The sequence below is a fragment of the Armigeres subalbatus genome, chromosome 3 (assembly GCF_024139115.2).
Source record: "Armigeres subalbatus isolate Guangzhou_Male chromosome 3, GZ_Asu_2, whole genome shotgun sequence".
Classification (NCBI taxonomy): domain Eukaryota; kingdom Metazoa; phylum Arthropoda; class Insecta; order Diptera; family Culicidae; genus Armigeres; species Armigeres subalbatus.
The window spans coordinates 373551613-373570839 of NC_085141.1; the positions used below are offsets into that span (position 1 = coordinate 373551613).

Here is a 19227-nt window from a genome sequence, read left to right on the forward strand (position 1 = left end):
CAGCCATTCCTCGAACATTTCTTCCTGAAGTTCCACTTGGAATTTTAGGAAATTTCTTCCAGGAGTATTTCCCTCAGAGTTCATCCTCTGGGAGTTCATCAAGAAGCTCTTCTGGAAATTTCTTCAGGAGTTCTTATAGTTTTCTGTGAGTTCTCCCAGTTTTTCTGTGAGGAGTTCACTCAGAAATTCCTCCAGCAGTTTCTCTGGGAATTCCTCAGGCAGTGAGTTCATCAAGGAGCTCCTCTAGGCATTTCTCAAAAAGTTTCTCTGAGAATTCACTGGGATGCCATTCAGGAGCTTCTCCAGAAATTCTTTCAGGAGATCCAATAGAAATTCCTTCAGGAGTTTCTCTAGAAATTCCTTTAGCAGCTATTTTGAGAATTCCTCCAAAAATTCTTCATCTGGGAGTTCATCAAGTAGCTCCTCTGGAAAGTTCCTTTAGAAGTTTCTCCGGAAATTCTTTTAGGAGTTCCTCTGGGAGGAGTACCTTACAAAATTCCTCTAGCAGATCTTCTGGGTATTCTTCCAGCAGTTCCTCTGGGTATTCCTCCAGAAGTTTCTCAGGGAATTCATCCAGGAGCTCCTCTGGGAATTCATCCAGGAGTTTTTATAGAAATTACTCAAGGAGCTCCTCTGGGAATTCCTTAAGGAGTTCCTTGGAAGTTCCTTCAGCAGTTCCTCTGAGAACTCCCTCAAGAGTTCCTCTAGAAATCTCTCCAGGAAATACCACCAACAGTGCCTCTGGGAATTCCATTACGAGTTCCTCAATAAATTCCTTCAGAAGTTCTTAAAGAAATTCCTCCAGTAGTTAATCTGGGAAATCCTCCAGCAGTTCATCTAAAAAAGTTTCTCCAGGAGTTCCACTTGGAATTACTTCAGGAGTTCTTTGAGGTGGTCCTCTGGAAGTTCCTCCGGGAATTCGATCAGTAGGTCCTCTGGGATGAGTTCTTTGGAGATTTCCTTCAGCAGTTCCTCTGGGAATTGCTCTAGTAGTTCCACTGAGAATTCCTCCAGTAGTTTCCTTCAGGAACTTCTCAGAAAATATTTTCTACAGAAATTCGTCCATAAGTTCATCAGGGATTTTCTTCCAATTGTTCCTCTGTGAATTCCTCCAAGACTTTCTCTGAAAGTTCCTGCAGAAGTTTCTTTGGGAATTCGTTTAGGAGTTCCTCTGGGAGGAGTACCTTACAAAATTCCTCTAGCAGATCTTCTGGGAATTCTTCCAGCAGTTCCTCTGGGTATTCCTCCAGAAGTTTCTCTGGGAATTCATCCAGGAGTTCCTCTGGGAATTCATCCAGGAGCTCATCTGGGAATTCATCCAGGAGTTTCTATAGAAACTACTCAAGGAATTCCTCAAGGATTTCTTTGGAATTTTCTTTCTGCAGTTCCTCTGAGAACTCCCTCAAGAGTTCCTCTAGAAATATCTCCTGGAAATACCACCAACAGTGCCTCTGGGAATTCCTTTACGAGTTCCTCAAGAAATTCTTTCAGAAGTTCTTATAGAAATTCCTCCAGTTGTTCCTCTGGGAAATTCTCCAGCACTTTATCTGAAAATTTCTTCAGGAGTTCCACTTGGAATTACTTCAGGAGTTCTTCACTTGGAGCTCCTTCAGGAATTCCAATATAAATTCCTCCAGGAGTCCCTTCAGAAATCGCCCAAGAGTTCCTCTCGGGTTTCTTTCAGGAGCTTCTCTAGAAACACAAATTGTTTGAAATGTTCTCCTGGAAGTTCCTCCGGGAAATCGTTCAGTAGTCCCTCTGGGATGAGTTCTTTGGAAATTTCCTTCAGCAATTCCTCTGGGAATTGCTCCAGTAGTTTCACTGAAAATTCCTCCAGTAGTTTCTCTGGGAATTCCTCTAACATTTCATCCAGGAGCTTCTCAGAAAAATCTTTCTATAGAAATTCGTCCATAAGTTCATTAGGGATTTTCTTCCAGTAGTTAAAATTAAATTAAAATTAAATTAAAATAAATTTAAATTAAATTTAAATTAAATTAAAATAAATTTAAATTAAATTAAATTAAAATTAAATTAAAATTAAATTAAAATTAATATTCAAATTAAAATTAAATTAAATTAAAATTAAATTAAAATTAAAATTAAAATTAAAATTAAAATTAAAATTAAAATTAAATTAAATTAAAATTAAATTAAAATTAAATTAAAATTAAATTAAAATTAAATTAAAATTAAATTAAAATTAAATTAAAATTAAATTAAAATTAAATTAAAATTAAATTAAAATTAAATTAAAATTAAATTAAAATTAAATTAAAATTAAATTAAAATTAAATTAAAATTAAATTAAAATTAAATTAAAATTAAATTAAAATTAAATTAAAATTAAATTAAAATTAAATTAAAATTAAATTAAAATTAAATTAAAATTAAATTAAAATTAAATTAAAATTAAATTAAAATTAAATTAAAATTAAATTAAAATTAAATTAAAATTAAATTAAAATTAAATTAAAATTAAATTAAAATTAAATTAAAATTAAATTAAAATTAAATTAAAATTAAATTAAAATTAAATTAAAATTAAATTAAAATTAAATTAAAATTAAATTAAAATTAAATTAAAATTAAATTAAAATTAAATTAAAATTAAATTAAAATTAAATTAAAATTAAATTAAAATTAAATTAAAATTAAATTAAAATTAAATTAAAATTAAATTAAAATTAAATTAAAATTAAATTAAAATTAAATTAAAATTAAATTAAAATTAAATTAAAATTAAATTAAAATTAAATTAAAATTAAATTAAAATTAAATTAAAATTAAATTAAAATTAAATTAAAATTAAATTAAAATTAAATTAAAATTAAATTAAAATTAAATTAAAATTAAATTAAAATTAAATTAAAATTAAATTAAAATTAAATTAAAATTAAATTAAAATTAAATTAAAATTAAATTAAAATTAAATTAAAATTAAATTAAATTAAATTAAAATTAAATTAAAATTAAATTAAAATTAAATTAAAATTAAATTAAAATTAAATTAAAATTAAATTAAATTAAATTAAAATTAAATTAAAATTAAATTAAAATTAAATTAAAATTAAATTAAAATTAAATTAAAATTAAATTAAAATTAAATTAAAATTAAATTAAAATTAAATTAAAATTAAATTAAAATTAAATTAAAATTAAATTAAAATTAAATTAAAATTAAATTAAAATTAAATTAAAATTAAATTAAAATTAAATTAAAATTAAATTAAAATTAAATTAAAATTAAATTAAAATTAAATTAAAATTAAATTAAAATTAAATTAAAATTAAATTAAAATTAAATTAAAATTAAATTAAAATTAAATTAAAATTAAATTAAAATTAAATTAAAATTAAATTAAAATTAAATTAAATTAAAATTAAATCAAAATTAAATTAAAATTGAATTAAAATTAAATTAAAATTAAGAAATTAAATTAAAATTAAATTAAAATTAAATTAAAATTAAATTAAAATTAAATTAAAATTAAATTAAAATTAAATTAAAATTAAATTAAAATTAAATTAAAATTAAATTAAAATTAAATTAAAATTAAATTAAAATTAAATTAAAATTAAATTAAAATTAAATTAAAATTAAATTAAAATTAAATTAAAATTAAATTAAAATTAAATTAAAATTAAATTAAAATTAAATTAAAATTAAATTAAAATTAAATTAAAATTAAATTAAAATTAAATTAAAATTAAATTAAAATTAAATTAAATTAAAATTAAATTAAAATTAAATTAAAATTAAATTAAAATTAAATTAAAATTAAATTAAAATTAAATTAAAATTAAATTAAAATTAAATTAAAATTAAATTAAAATTAAATTAAAATTAAATTAAAATTAAATTAAAATTAAATTAAAATTAAATTAAAATTAAATTAAAATTAAATTAAAATTAAATTAAAATTAAATTAAAATTAAATTAAAATTAAATTAAAATTAAATTAAAATTAAATTAAAATTAAATTAAAATTAAATTAAAATTAAATTAAAATTAAATTAAAATTAAATTAAAATTAAATTAAAATTAAATTAAAATTAAATTAAAATTAAATTAAAATTAAATTAAAATTAAATTAAAATTAAATTAAAATTAAATTAAAATTAAATTAAAATTAAATTAAAATTAAATTAAAATTAAATTAAAATTAAATTAAAATTAAATTAAAATTAAATTAAAATTAAATTAAAATTAAATTAAAATTAAATTAAAATTAAATTAAAATTAAATTAAAATTAAATTAAAATTAAATTAAAATTAAATTAAAATTAAATTAAAATTAAATTAAAATTAAATTAAAATTAAATTAAAATTAAGTTAAAATTAAATTAAAATTAAATTAAAATTAAATTAAAATTAAATTAAAATTAAATTAAAATTAAATTAAAATTAAATTAAAATTAAATTAAAATTAAATTAAAATTAAATTAAAATTAAATTAAAATTAAATTAAAATTAAATTAAAATTAAATTAAAATTAACTTAAAATTAAATTAAAATTAACTTAAAATTAAATTAAAATTAAATTAAAATTAAATTAAAATTAAATTAAAATTAAATTAAAATTAAATTAAAATTAAATTAAAATTAAATTAAAATTAAATTAAAATTAAATTAAAATTAAATTAAAATTAAATTAAAATTAGACTAAAATTAAATCAAAGTTATATCTATTGAATTGAATTAAAACTAAATAAACATCTAGGGAACGAGATGCTACAAGTCATCTTCAGCCAGTGCAAAATCCTTGCATTGGCTCCGTTAAGAACTGTTTTGTGCAACTGAAACTGTGCCAATGTGTGGTTGGATCATACATTGCATTTTAAGACGTGTAGGAAGGCCTCTGTCCAACGACCTGAGATCCTTCCCATCCAACAATAAAACTCCTAACTAAACTGAAACTTTCCTGTGTATCTAGGGTGTATCCAACTTCCGGTACTGTTTTTTCGTCAGTCAACTCGTTGGCAGAATCGTGGTTTCTCAGGTTCCAAACAGCGTAACCTAGAAAATATAAAAGAATTCCAGCTTGTGACAACATACCATGTAATTAAAACACAAAAAAAATCCACTGTCAACCCGGATAAAATTTACGGAAGATTCCCAGGATTAAATATTAGACGAAATCATGGAGAAAATCACAGAAAATTGCTAAGTGTGCCTGTAATTGCATATCTGTCCCATATGAATAGGAAACCCAGCAAATATGGGACAGAAATGCGATTACAGGCAGTGTGGATAAGATTAATGCCTGATTTCAATCCACTTCAATCAATTCACACAAAGCCACCACTTACCGGAATGGATGTGAATTCTTCCTGTTTGCCCAGCAGTTTTATTCTCCTTCCTCAGCCAGCCAGGGATTTCGATTTCCCGTCAACAAATATGTATACTTAGGTATAATTAATCGGCTTTTTCAGTGCCTTCTCGACACTCTCCAAACTTACGCTGATATCTTCGCACAATTTATAAAAGTCCGCCGGTAGCCAGCAAGGTTCCATTACAGCTGAAGCAGAGTGTGCGCCGAGTGACCGCAGAGAGCCGCGATTAGATGATCATTGGCTAGGTCCCAAACCAGAACACGACAATCATCCGAACCGAAGGCCAGACAGCGACCGCAAATGAAAACGCCGGTGTCTAAACAACGTTTTCATAGTTAGAATGTCCAATAAAGCAATCAAAAGATTTCTACTCACCCGGTAGCTACGTAGATTGATTTCGGATGGAAAATGCACACATCAACGTCGGATAGGTGCCCCACAAAGATTCTCAGTGGCTGGTGGGAATCCGTGGACCACAGTCGGGTGGTTTTGCCATGCGAGCAACTGAGAAAATAATGTCCGTAAGGCGAGAGGCGAACGTCCCAAATAGGGAACTGATGACCTTCACCACCACGCAAGTCCAGGTATGCAGCAACCACAGACGAACGGTACAGTCCTCCGAACATGACAGAAGCACGGTGCGGTCCGGCAAGAATGCAGTGCGATACACGGGACCACTGTGGCCGTGTAACATCCGACTCGTTTCCAGTATCCGTATCAGCACATCGTCGGCATCGAGATTAACTTCCCTCAAGAGGTCCGCTGTTTTCATCTCTCGCAACTTGATAGGCGACAGAGACCACACTTCGATGGCTGAATTGAAAAAGCCATTGGCAATAAGACAAATTGAATTGTTCTGAGGAACGCACGGGAACCGCGAGAAACAAACACTCGAAAACTATTGCCTGATTTTCTCAAAATTGCACGCGGCGAACCTTTCATGAAAGGTACCGCCGCGCTTTCTGCACCCCGTTTACTTGATTCTTATGGATGAATAGCATTGCGGTGTATCGTTTGTCGCGGCCGTACCTTTCGACAGTCATTCGCCGCGTGAAGTTTTGTGCAAGTACCCATTTGGGAACATTACAAACGCCGCGCAGTGTATCATATCTAGAAAATCTGACAATAACTCCATTTTGATTTTAGCGCTCAGATAGTCAGATGCCGACCGGCAAAGAAAAATGAAAGAACTGTCAAAATTGAAAAAAAATTGAGAATCAGCATAAAATCATAAAAATGGTTATGTTTTTGAACCGTAGCATAACTAACATACCCTAACCAGTGTCTAACATCGAACATATTGGTTGCTGGGTAGTCTTGGAATAATTTTCTTGTCCTCTTGTACCATGGTACAAGTACCACAGGTGTGTCCTTAGTATAACATCTCTGGGGTTAGCGCGCGGTGGGCCCCACTGACAATTCAAAATTAGTAAACAAAAACATCATTTCAGGACTAAGCCCCAAACGCAATACAACGGAACGGCAACGGAAACGGCAAATTTGACAGAAAATATATGGGCTAACTGTCTAATTTTCCGTTTCCGTCGCCGTTCCGTTGTATTGCGTTTGGGGCTTAATTTTCTGTGATGGAGTAATTGTTGTTAAGCGATTTGAATGAATGTATTACTATTATTCTCAATCCAGTTGAAAACCGGAATTGGGGGATAGCGAAGTTGGATTTTTCTCACAATCGGTACGTTAAACCTAACTTCGGAAGTGGTGCGCTGTTTTCGTATCGCGAAGCGCTATTCAGCGCACCACTTCCGAAGTTAGGTTTAACTAGAGGCCTTAATAAGAGAAACGCGGATAGGTATGTGCCGCCAATCGAACCGTCAAAAAACAGCAGCCAATCGAGCAGGAGACCTGTCAAGCAGCCAAAATGTTGGCTCAAATACTGCAAACGGCCAAATTCGATTTTATGCCATTTTTAAATAAACAAAATTTAATGTATTTTACACTAGTTTGCAATAATATATGCAAGTCATTTATAGATTATGAAATGAAATTCCATTGTTTATTGGATTCCATTGTTATGTGATGTGGATACATATAATAGCGGATTGTGAGATTTTTTCTACATAAACCATTTCTTCCTTTTCATGTGTTGTTCTTTGATGAAGAAGATTGAATGCAGTGTTGGCAGAGTTATATTTTCTATCCGCGTTTCTCCTATTCAGGCCTCTAGTTTAACGTACGGATTGTGAGAAAAATCCAACTTCGCTAGCACCCAATTTCGGGTTTCAACTGGATTGAGAATATCGTTATGTGCCGCGTATTCCGTGCCGTGAAAAATGTATTCGATTTTCAATTTAATTGTAATAAGACACTCATTCAACACAACACGGTTAGTACGGTGCAAAACATATTTGAATATTTGATAACAATATTGTATCAGAAAATAACGCCCACAGCAAAATAATAACGTGAATTTTATGCTGGAGCCAGAAGCATAGCTGTGTGTCATCCGGCTGATTATTACCAAACGATTAATCGATTCATTAATCGAGAGGAATCGAGAGTAATCGATTAGTTATTATAAATTCAGTAGAAAATCGAATTATAGCCGCTATTGAAATTGGATTTTTCTCACAATCCATACGTTAATCCTAGTTGAGAATTTCCAGAAATTAGCAGCTAGCAACCTGAGACGAGACCTGCAAAGACGCTGCTTCTTTTCTCTTGTTTTGACACTTGTTCTTCTTTTCATCACAGTTGACCATCGAGTTTCAACTGTTTACTTGACTGTTTCACCTAAGCCCCAGGTGGACCCTTCTGAGCACAATAAAAGTGAATCCAATTCACGAAATAGTTAATTCATTTTCATAAGGGAACATCCATTAATTACGTAACGCAAAAATTGGACTTTTTCAACCCCCCCTCCCCCCTATGTCACACTTTTTGTATGAAGCATCTAGAAATTTTGTATGGATCGTCACACTTCACTCAACCCCCCCTCCCCCCTATAAGCGTTACGTAATTTGTGGACGTTCCCTAAGGATTTTTATACCGGGAACAAAACACAGGTTTATTACTGATTATTAACAAGCTAAACGGAAGGTTTGGAATACTCGTTAAAGTAAAAAAGTCTTGGTAAAACAAAAATGATGTGGAATATTTTATTTGGGATACCAATACTTTCACTCAAAAATCTGCTGGTTGCACCTGACAGTTCGTGACAGCAGTTGACTGGCAGCAGCTGAAGTTACATTTTTTCCTCTTTGCAGGTCTCGTCTCAGCTAGCAACCCGTGAAAGAAAATAGCGTTTTCTATTTAATGCGCAAGATATAGTATTAACCAGTTAAGGCTCCGTCAGACGTTGCAAGCAAATCACTCGTGCGAGCGAATGATTTCTGAGAGCACTCGCAATTGCAGTCACACGTAGCAGTTTTTTACTTTAAGCAAATGTCTGATTTACTCTCATGCAAATATAAACAAAAACGAAAAACTTGTTTTTCGGCCACAAAATCTAATTTCATTCCTATTTTTGCAATGCAACACTGCCACCTGAAAACGTTTTCACTTTTGCGAGCGAAAAATTTGCTAGTGCTGCACTAGCAAGCGCGATTTCGTTTCTGCGAGTTGAAAATTTTTAACGCTTAGCAGTCACACATTGCAAGCAAGCGTTTGCTTACGAGTTGTCATTTGTTTGCATGCAATCACTTTCAGTGTAGTCAGACAGGCAAATTTTTGACAGTTGTCACTTTCTGCGAGCAAAATGCTCGTTGCGAGTGATTTGCTTGCAACGTCTGACGGCACCTTACTTATCTTTTCTACATCGTTGAAACGCGCGAATAAGTAAACATAAGTGCGTAATTGAATCAAGAAAGATCTCTAAATTACATTTTTTTCCTTTATTACCTGGAAGGTAGAGTTCCACGTGGACAACGGGTGGAGCGAATTTCACTAGTTTCCCAGTTAGCTGACCAGCTTGTAACGGTTCGTCGGAGAGATTAGGCGTAACAGGGGTCGATCGTACGATTAGAAGGGAGAAACAGGTCTAGGAAATACCAAATGTAATAAACCATTAAGCCAGCCTATAATCATTTATAACCTATACTTAATGAATAAAAATCCTTTTTTCAGCTTTGAGCTGCAATTACCAGAAGCTGCTGGAAGATTGTTTTTACCTATTCCAACAATCTCAAAGATTTGCTCCGATGAACGAAACAACGGTAAGCTACGATTGTGGGGCATGCGATCGACCCAATTCCGCCGAGGCGAAGATGGTCAAATGCGAAAGCTGCGAAACATGGTTCCATCTTAGTTGTGCTGGAGTATCGCCGGGAGTTGAAAAGCGGTCGTGGATTTGTGCGAATTGTACCCCGCTAATGCCAGTTGCATCTGCGGCCACGAAATTAAAAACAAAAGAAGCTGCGTTGCAAGTAGGAGCGAAAAAGGGTAGCCGAAAATTGTCAGTAAAGTCGGACGCTGGAATCACGGTAAGTGGTGGTAAACAGCTGGAAGTCCCAGAGCAAACTGCAGGTAAACCCACCACCGGAGCCATTCCGAAAGCTATAAAGGTCAGCGAACAGAGTGATCGTGTGTCGGACGCTGGAATTACGGTCACTGGTTGTCAAAAGCTGGAAGTCCCAGAGCGAACTGCAGGTAAAACCACCACCAGAACCATTCGGAAAGCTACGAAAGCCAGTGATCGTGTAAAAAATGGCAAAGCGACTGAAGATTTACTGAAGCCGACAGAACAAGCCTCGACCCCGAAAAAGCATCCCGAAATACAGAAAGCAGTGAGTTCCCGTGCATTATCTGCGAAAGCCAACACAACTAGCTCCCGAGCTCGAGCGATGCTATCGCTACAGCGATTGGAGGAGAAACGTTCGTTGGAGCAGAGAAGGCTGAAGGAGGAACAAAATCGCCTGAAAAAGGAACGGGAACTGCTCGAGAAGGAAAAGGCTTTGGAAGAAAAGGAGTTGACCGTCAAAGCTAAAGCACTCAAGGCAGAAGAGCAATACTTAGAGGAAAAATACGGTTTAGAGGAGCAACTAGTCGAGGACGACCAACATTCGCAAATTAGTTACCAGAGTGGGAGGTCAAAGGTGCAAGTCTGGATAGACCAGCAAGAACAGGACAGTGACGGTGGAGAAACCCCATTAAACCCTCAAGAAGAAGAACAACACCCTCAAGATGGACGATCGCACTTATCGGACGGTGATGTAAATCCAAACAGACAAGCCGATCCATTTCGCGGTCAAGTAAGGAACGGAAGAGGGACGAACGTTCTACGAAACTATCAGGAACAAATTGATCGTGTAATTAATCCTACTGCGAGTCAATTAACCGCGAGGCAAGTGTGGCCAAAAAGGCTTCCGACATTTTCAGGAGAGCCGAAAGAATGGCCAATATTTTATAGCAGTTTTGTGAGTGCAAATGCTGCGTGTGGATTTTCTCATGTAGAAAATATTGTCAGACTCCAGGAATCCTTGAAGGGTCCGGCGAGGGAAGCTGTGATAACGAAGCTTATGTTCCCGAATAGCGTCCCATCGATTATGGAGACTCTGCGGCGGTTATACGGACGACCGGAATTGCTGGTGAAGAATCTGTTGGGAAAAGTTCGTCGCCTAGAAGCACCGAAACCAGAACGACTCGATACGTTGATTAACTTCGGCATGGCTGTCCAACAGTTATGTGACCACCTTGAGGCTGCCAATCTACGAAGCCACCTTGCTAATCCGACTCTTTTGGAGGAGCTGGTGGAAAAGTTGCCGGCATCAATCAAACTGGACTGGCTGCGATGGAAGAGAGCGTACGAAGAGCCATCCCTGAAGGAGTTTGGTGAGTTCATGGACAACCTGGTGGTTGACGCAAGCAAGGTAACCGTGCTGGTAGCACCGAGAAAGGATACACTCCAGTCTGAGAGAGGAAAACCACCAAAAAAAGGACTTGTCTACACCCATGGCGATACGGGATACAACTCAAAAGACTCCGTCATTAGGAAACCCTGTCCGATATGTGGCAAGGTCGATCACCGCGTACGCAACTGCGATGGATTTAAGCAGATGCCATTGGAATCACGCCTGAAAGCAGTCGAGCAGTACAAGCTGTGCGGAGTCTGCCTGTATGATCACGGCAATCAGAGATGTAAGTCGCGATTCCACTGCAATGTTGGAGATTGTCGTCAGCGACACCACTCCCTACTGCATCCAATTCAATCGAGTCCTGCCACCAGAGCGCAAGTTCAAGCGCACACCAGTGTGCGTAGACCTGTGTTATTCCGTATAGTGCCGATCACATTGTACTACGGTGATCGAAGCTATGACACGTATGGATTTCTGGATGAAGGATCTTCTTTTACCTTGGTAGAAGTTAGCGTTGCACACAAGCTCGGAGTCGTGGGAGTGCCTGAACCATTGGAGTTAGTGGACATCAAATGTGGTTCGCAAAGAAAAGTCATCGCAGCGGATCGACTTGATGATTTCGGGACGAGGAGAAACCGAACGCTTCAAATTGTCATCGGCACATACCGTGAATGCCCTAAGCCTGCCTAAACAGAGCTTGCCATTCCACGAAATGGCAGAAAGGTTAACACACCTTCATGATCTACCAATACTCTCATATGTGGACGCTGAACCGAAAGTACTGATCGGGCTGCAGAACTTGGAGCTCTTCGTACCATTGGAGAATCGCATTGGTCAACCTGGCGAGCCTATAGCAGTACGAAGTGTTCTCGGGTGGACATTGTATGGACCTTGCGAAATGAACTCAGAGACCAATCGTTTTGTAGGGCACGTACGCAGGTACGATGGAGATCGGGAGCTTAACGAAATAATACGTCAGCGATTCGTTCTCGAAGACATTGGGGCATGTGTTATGCTACCAGAGTCAGCTGAGGTGAAGCGAGCTCGAGCGTTACTGGAGCAAACTACATCGCGAAAGGATTGTAGATTTGTCACTGGATTGTTGTGGAAGAAAGACGATGTACGGCTCCCAAATAGTCTACCGATGGCGTTGAGGAGGATGAAAAGCCTCGAAGCGAAGTTGGCAAGAGATCCAGACCTGCGAGACAACGTGCACCAGCAGATCCAAGAATACATCGAAAAAGACTATGCACACATGGCAACTGAAGAAGAACTAGCTGTGGCTGATCCTAATAGGATATGGTACCTTCCTCTCAACGTGGTATCGCATCCGAAGAAGCCCGAAAAGAAGCGACTGGTGTGGGACGCAGCGGCACAAGTAAATGGCGTGTCACTTAATTCCCTGCTACTAAAGGGGCCGGACTTACTAGTTCAGTTGTTACATGTGATCTGTAAGTTCCGGGAACGGCGCGTTGGATTTGGAAGATGTTTCACCAGCTTAGAATGATCCCTGCAGACATGCATTCGCAACGTTTCCTGTTTCGTTTTGACCCCAGTCGACCTCCGGAAACCTACCTGATGACGGTCGCTACACGTAAAAAAATAACCTTATATGTTATGGCAAAAAACCATTCGAAAATACTTATACTCTTCATTATGCCATCTAATGAATGATCCCATATCAAAAAGCTAATATCATTCATAAGTTAATGAAAAGTATAAGTTTCCGAATGTATGTGACTAATGCGATGTATAAGTTTTTTCTTATACATGTCATTAAGCGCCTGCTTTGGCAAAAAAGTATAAGAATTATTAAAAATAAACAACATTAAATTTTTTTACGTGTACCTTTGGAGCAACATGCTCTCCATGTTCCGCGCAGTACGTGATGCACCGTAACGCCGACGAGTTTGCTGAGAAATTTCCGGTAGCAGCAGAAGCTATAAAGCAGAAAACCTACATGGACGATTACTTCGACAGCGCGGATACGGCTCAAGAAGCAGCTGAACGAGCTCAACAAGTGAAGTTCATCCATTCGCAAGCTGGATTCAACATGCGCAACTGGGTCAGCAATAGTGTTGAAGTGCTGCACAGTCTGGGAGAAACCCCCAAACAATCACTGCGGCCGCTGTCTAGCGATCAGAGCGAGGATCGAGAACGCGTCCTTGGTATGCTCTGGGATCCGATCAACGACTGCTTCCTGTTCTCCGACAACTGGCAGGAAGAATTGACTCCGTACGTATGTGAAAACCGTCGGCCAACCAAACGAATAGCACTGCGCTGTATTATGAGTCTCTTTGACCCATTGGGGCTACTGGCACCACTCATCATACACGGACGAATGCTGATTCAGGACATGTGGCGTTCAGGAATGGCGTGGGATGAAGACATACCGGATGAAGTATTTAGAAAATGGCAGCAATGGACTGGGCTGCTCCCAATGGCATACCAACTGAAGATCCCGAGGTGCTACTTCTGCAGCTACACGTGTTCACAGATGCAAGCAGATGCAATGGATTTGGATGTGCTGCTTACTTCGGAATAGTCGAGAAACACGGACAGAAATATGATTGTATTGAATCTAAAATTATGCTTGTTATTCTTAAATAACAATGTATTATTGTTTATACGTCTATTATAATTATATTTATAAGACTTGTTCAATTAATTTCAACTCATAATAATTGTTGTTTCAACAATACTGTTTTCAAAACAGTTATAATAGAAACAATAATTTTCTCTTATTGTTTCAACAATAAATCAATTTGAATCTATCACAAGTTTACGTCAAAAGTAAGCTTTTCCAAAAAGCTTATTGTCGCTACGTAACCCCGAGCCAATCTTTGGAAAAGGACTCAATTATTTTTTTATATCAAAATGCACCAGTTTGAATTTATCAAAGGTTTCGGATGAAGCATGCGAATTATTATAATTTATTAATTAGGAATATTTATTGTTGACTTACATTGTGTATTACGTTGCGTGTGTAAATAGAAATAGTGTTTGAGATGAAAAGTCATACATTTTTGCATTAATCAAATGAGGTGTTTGGAATCGTTTGGCTTGTTTTGGGTGAACAAACCGAAATATCGCCACAATCCAGCAAAAACTCCAAAAGTTTTTTTATTTGAAAGTTGAACAAAAATCGACTACAGTCGCGATTCGCTGGTTGGGCCACGACCTCGGCCCAACTAACGAATTCGGTTTTTTAGTTGGGCCAACTGACAGCCATTTGAACACGTGTATTTCGACTTGAACATCACAAATGATGTCCAGTGACGCCCAATCCCGTTTTCCGTGTTTACATTGAATTTTGACGTACGGTTGCTTTTTAGTTGGGCCATGGCCCAACCAGCGGAGGCCCAACTAAAAAGTGACCCAAGTATTAAAATCCCAACCAGCGAATCCCGACTGTACTGTTCCCACCAAGAGAGGTTTGTATTTATGTTTCTATGACCTAAACCATTCTAAACATATTATTTCCAGAATTCATCATTTTGGTTGAAACTAAGGCACCGCATCTCGTCTGCTGTTTAAGGTGGAAGTATCGTAGACTCCACGACAACGAAACTTTGTTCAACGTCCAACATCAGAATGTGAACGATTCATTCCTAAATTAGGTAAATATCACATTTTTCCATTAAACAAGCATAAAATATAGCACTAATGTATTTCAGATCCTGGGTTAGATGGTGCCAACATACCGGAATTTAGAACGGAGTCCAACATGCGGGGGAGGAGGAACGCTAAGACTAAACCAAAGCGACAACATGCAGGGCAAATGGTTTAATAAAACAACATTGATGATCAGATTGTATTAAGGCAGATCATTTTTAGCAGAAAAATAAATAAAAATATTCTAATGTAAAATCAATAATGCAATGGGTTTAATTTCAATCTGAATTGTTTATTAAAACAATAAAAAATGTCTCTTTGAATCAAACGAAAAGCTCTTTTTGAATTAATAAAAGTATTATTGTTTTCATATAATACATTGAAACGCTTTGGAAGCTTCGTAAAATAAAAGCTTTCGAAGCTTCTTTTCAAACAACAATACTGGATTGTTGAAATAATAATATTTCTTATTACCGCCAAAACAATGTAAAATTCTTGTTGAATTTACATGAAATATTATTGTATTTACAAGAGTTTTTTCTGCGTGAAGGACAAATTCGGTGTTCGTTGGTCATGGCCAAGAGCAAGGTAGCGCCTCTGAAATACCAATCTATTCCACGATTGGAACTACAGGGGGCACTCATAGGCGCGCGGTTGATGAATAGTGTTTGCGAAAGCCATACGCTGAAGATCGACCAGAAGTTCTTGTGGACTGATTCCAGCACCGTTCTTGCCTGGATACGTTCCGAACACCGGAGATACAAACAATACGTTGCACACAGAGTTGGAGAGATACTGACGCTGTCGGAACTGGAAAACTGGCGATGGGTACCATCGAAAGAGAACGTGGCAGACTGCTTGACCAAGTGGACTAAAGACACAGAACCGAGCTCTAGCGGCAGATGGTTGAATGGCCCTTCGTTCCTGTATCACCTGGAAAGAGAATGGCCGGAACAGCGACATCCAGCAGAAACCAACGAAGAACTCAGAAGTCACGTGCTGTTGCACCGTGTTGCTATACCCAAGAATCTTGTGGACGCTGGCCGAATCTCGAAATGGAATGTATTAGTGCGAACGATTGCATTCGTCCATCGCTTCATCTCTAACTGTAGACGTCGCCTGCAGGGTCATCCGATAGAAACAATTAGGGCAACGGCTGCCCAGGAGAAACTGCTCATCAAGCCGATACCTGCGAAGTTGATACCGCTATGCCAACAGGAGTATGTGAAGGCGGAAATGTTCTTGTGGCGCGCTGCTCAAAGTGAGTCCTATCCCGACGAAATGCGAGTGTTGCTGAACAATTGGAACAAACCAACGGAAGAGCTCCTCAACGTAGAAAAATCAAGCTCTCTGTACAAGTTAACACCCTTTGTGGACGAACACGGCGTTATCCGAATGGAAGGCAGAACAGCGAACGCCGCTTACGCAGCTTTCGACACCCGTTTCCCCATCATCCTACCAATAGATCATCCGATAACGCAACGTCTAATCGAACATTACCATGGACAGTTCGGACACGCTAACAAGGAGACCGTAGTGAACGAGTTACGACAACGTTATTACATCCCCTGCTTACGTACTACTGTGGACAGAATTTCGAGAAATTGCCGGAGATGTAAAGTAGCCAAGTGCAGGCCGCAGTCTCCGCGCATGGCACCACTTCCCAAGCAACGACTGACGCCGTACTTGAAGCCGTTTAGTTACGTCGGAATAGACTATCTGGGTCCTCTGGAAGTCACTGTGGGACGGCGTAGAGAGAAGCGGTATATCGTCGTATTCACCTGCCTTGTTGTGCGGGCTATTCATCTGGAACTGGCGTATAGTTTGACGACCGACTCGTGCATCATGGCAATCCGAAGATTCACCTGCAAATGGGGCTCTCCAGTGGAGATCTTCACTGACAACGGCACCAATTTCGTGGGCGCCAACCGAAAATTGAAGGAGCAGATCAAGATGATTAACGACAAGTGTGGCGAAACCTTCACGGACGCGCGGACAAAATGGTCCTTCAACCCCCCCGCTGCGCCTCACATGGGGGGCGTATGGGAGAGAATGGTTCGTAGCGTGAAAGAGACGATGCAAGCGTTGGAGGATGGGCACAAACTCAACGATGAAATCCTACTCACAGTGCTTGCGGAAACCGTCGACATCATTAATGCTCGACCGCTTACCTACATGCCGCAGGGACCGAACGAGTGTGAGGCACTCACGCCGAACCACCTTCTTTTTGGAGAATCTGCTAGGACACACGAGGAGATGAGAGAGCCAGTAGACTTAGCTGAAGCGTTGAGAAGCAGCTATAAGCGTTCGCAGTTCCTGTCCCGTATAGCATGGGAGCGATGGCTAAAAGAATATTTCCCAACAGTGAACAAGAGATCGAAGTGGTTCGAAGAGGCGAAACATATGAAGGTAGGAGATCTAGTATATGTGGCAGAAGGCAACCGACGATCATGATGAGTTCGCGGCAGAGTAGAAGAAGTGATGGAAGGAGGAGACGGTCGAGTACGACAAGCCGTCGTCCGAACAGCCACCGGTTGACTGAAAAGACCAGTAGTGAAGCTGGCGGTTATAGAAATGACTAGGGATGGTGAATCCGGCGAGGATCAGAGGAAACCCCTCCCAGATCCACGGGGCGGGGAATGTTCGGGCAGCACTGACACCGCGGACGTGTCGATCATCGTTTGATCGATGAGGCATCCGATACTGACAGCTGTACCTCGGCGTTTGAGACTCAGAAGAAGAAGAGTTTAAATTATCAATTAGTTGAGAATTTCCAGAAATTAGCAGTTAGCAACCCGTGAAAGAAAATAGCGTTTTCTATTTAATGCGCAAGATATAGTATTAACCAGTTACTTATCTTTTCTACATCGTTGAAACGCGCGAATAAGTAAACATAAGTGCGTAATTGAATCAAGAAAGATCTCTAAATTACATTTTTTTTCCTTTATTACCTGGAAGGTAGAGTTCCACGTGGACAACGGGTGGAGCGAATTTTCACTAGTTTCCCAGTTAGCTGACCAGCTTGTAACGGTTCGTAGGAGAGATTAGGCGTAACAGGGGTCGATCGTACGATTAGAAGGGAGAAACAGGTCTAGGAAATACCAAATGTAATAAACCATTAAGCCAGCCTATAATCATTTATAACACGCAGAAAAAACTACGTTAAAAACAAACATATTCTAGGTAAATCCAAACATAAATTCAGTTTGTTTTGGCATCAAACATAAATATGTTTGGATCAAACATATTGTTGCATTTGAAGCGAACGAAAACTTTTTTCTGAATCAAATGTGCGTTTCAAGTTGTTTCAACCAGCTAAATGTTTGAAGCAAACATGGATATTATTGTTTTGGTTCGACCGCTCATAATATTTTCTTATCAATTCTACCAATTTTCATATTCTGGTAGCATTTGACTACCAGATTTCACAATTCCAAACATTCATATTTTATTTACTTACCTTTCTGTACCTAAAAAACATCCTTATCATCAATTTGGAAGCAAGAAAACATACGATTCACTCTTGCTCCTGCTCCTCTGTTGACTTCCGATCGGATCCGATCCGAACTCGAGTTTTTGTTTACTTTTGCAAGAGCGAGCGAGGGGCTGCCCACTAGTGTATGTATAAAACAAACAGAGATTTAATTTGGTTTTAAAAATAAATGTGTTTGATTCAAACATATTACCATTTTGGAAATAAACATGTATATTTTTGAAGCAAATGGATGAAATTTGTATCCGTGAACCTATACTTATGAATAAAAATCCTTTTTTCAGCTTTGAGCTGCAATTACCAGAAGCTGCTGGAAGATTGTTTTTACCTATTCCAACAGGTGTTTTATTTATGTATCGTGAAGATGGGATGCATAGCTTGTTATTAGACATCAATCAGAATTAATATGTTGAAAATTTCTACTCCTTATGTCAGGAAGAGCAAAACTTCGCTACTAGGGGGTCCACTATTGGGTATTTTACCCTAAATTGCTTTTAGAATTTTTGAGAAGAGTTTTAAAAACTTCTTCGTAAGATTTCCCGTGGAGATTTTTTCGATTATCATCTTTCTGCTTCTTCTTCTTCATGCAACATCAAAGCGCCTATCGGTTGTAATAGAATAATCAACCCACTTGATGTCGTAGAGTGACTCGAAATTGAGTTCTCAAGTGTTTTAGCTGTTGAACTCAAAGGGTGAAAAAGTTCAATTTGGAGAAATACAGTCGCGATTCGCTGGTTGGGCCACGACCTCGGCCCAACTAACGAATTCGGTTTTTTAGTTGGGCCAACTGACAGCCATTTGAACACGTGTATTTCGACTTGAACATCACAAATGATGTCCAGTGACGCCCAATCCCGTTTTCCGTGTTTACATTGAATTTTGACGTACGGTTGCTTTTTAGTTGGGCCATGGCCCAACCAGCGGAGGCCCAACTAAAAAGTGACCCAAGTATTAAAATCCCAACCAGCGAATCCC

At 36.9% G+C, this 19227-nt stretch overlaps 1 protein-coding gene and 1 long non-coding RNA gene across 3 annotated transcripts; both read left to right on the top strand.

Annotated features, from left to right (window-relative positions):
• The first annotated feature begins 8648 nt into the window (after window positions 1–8648).
• On the top strand, window positions 8649–14988 carry LOC134226498 (uncharacterized). Of its 2 annotated transcripts, none has more exons than XR_009983489.1 (5): window positions 8649–9129; window positions 9200–9347; window positions 9418–9773; window positions 14631–14764; window positions 14822–14988. It is a non-coding gene; the product is annotated as an uncharacterized LOC134226498 (long non-coding RNA). The 2 variants fall into 2 exon arrangements; XR_009983490.1 differs by having other exon boundaries at window positions 9418–9506.
• A 344-nt stretch (window positions 14989–15332) lies between these two features.
• On the top strand, window positions 15333–17213 carry LOC134222885 (uncharacterized). Its single transcript, XM_062702029.1, has one exon. The coding sequence runs from the start codon at window positions 15333–15335 to the stop codon at window positions 17211–17213; it is 1881 nt and encodes a 626-aa protein (XP_062558013.1).
• The last annotated feature ends 2014 nt before the right edge of the window (window positions 17214–19227 follow it).

What these genes read in the sequence shown, in the direction of transcription:
- LOC134222885 (XM_062702029.1), top strand. Translation starts at nt 15,333, where the DNA reads ATGGCCAAGAGCAAGGTAGCGCCTCTGAAATACCAATCTATTCCACGA.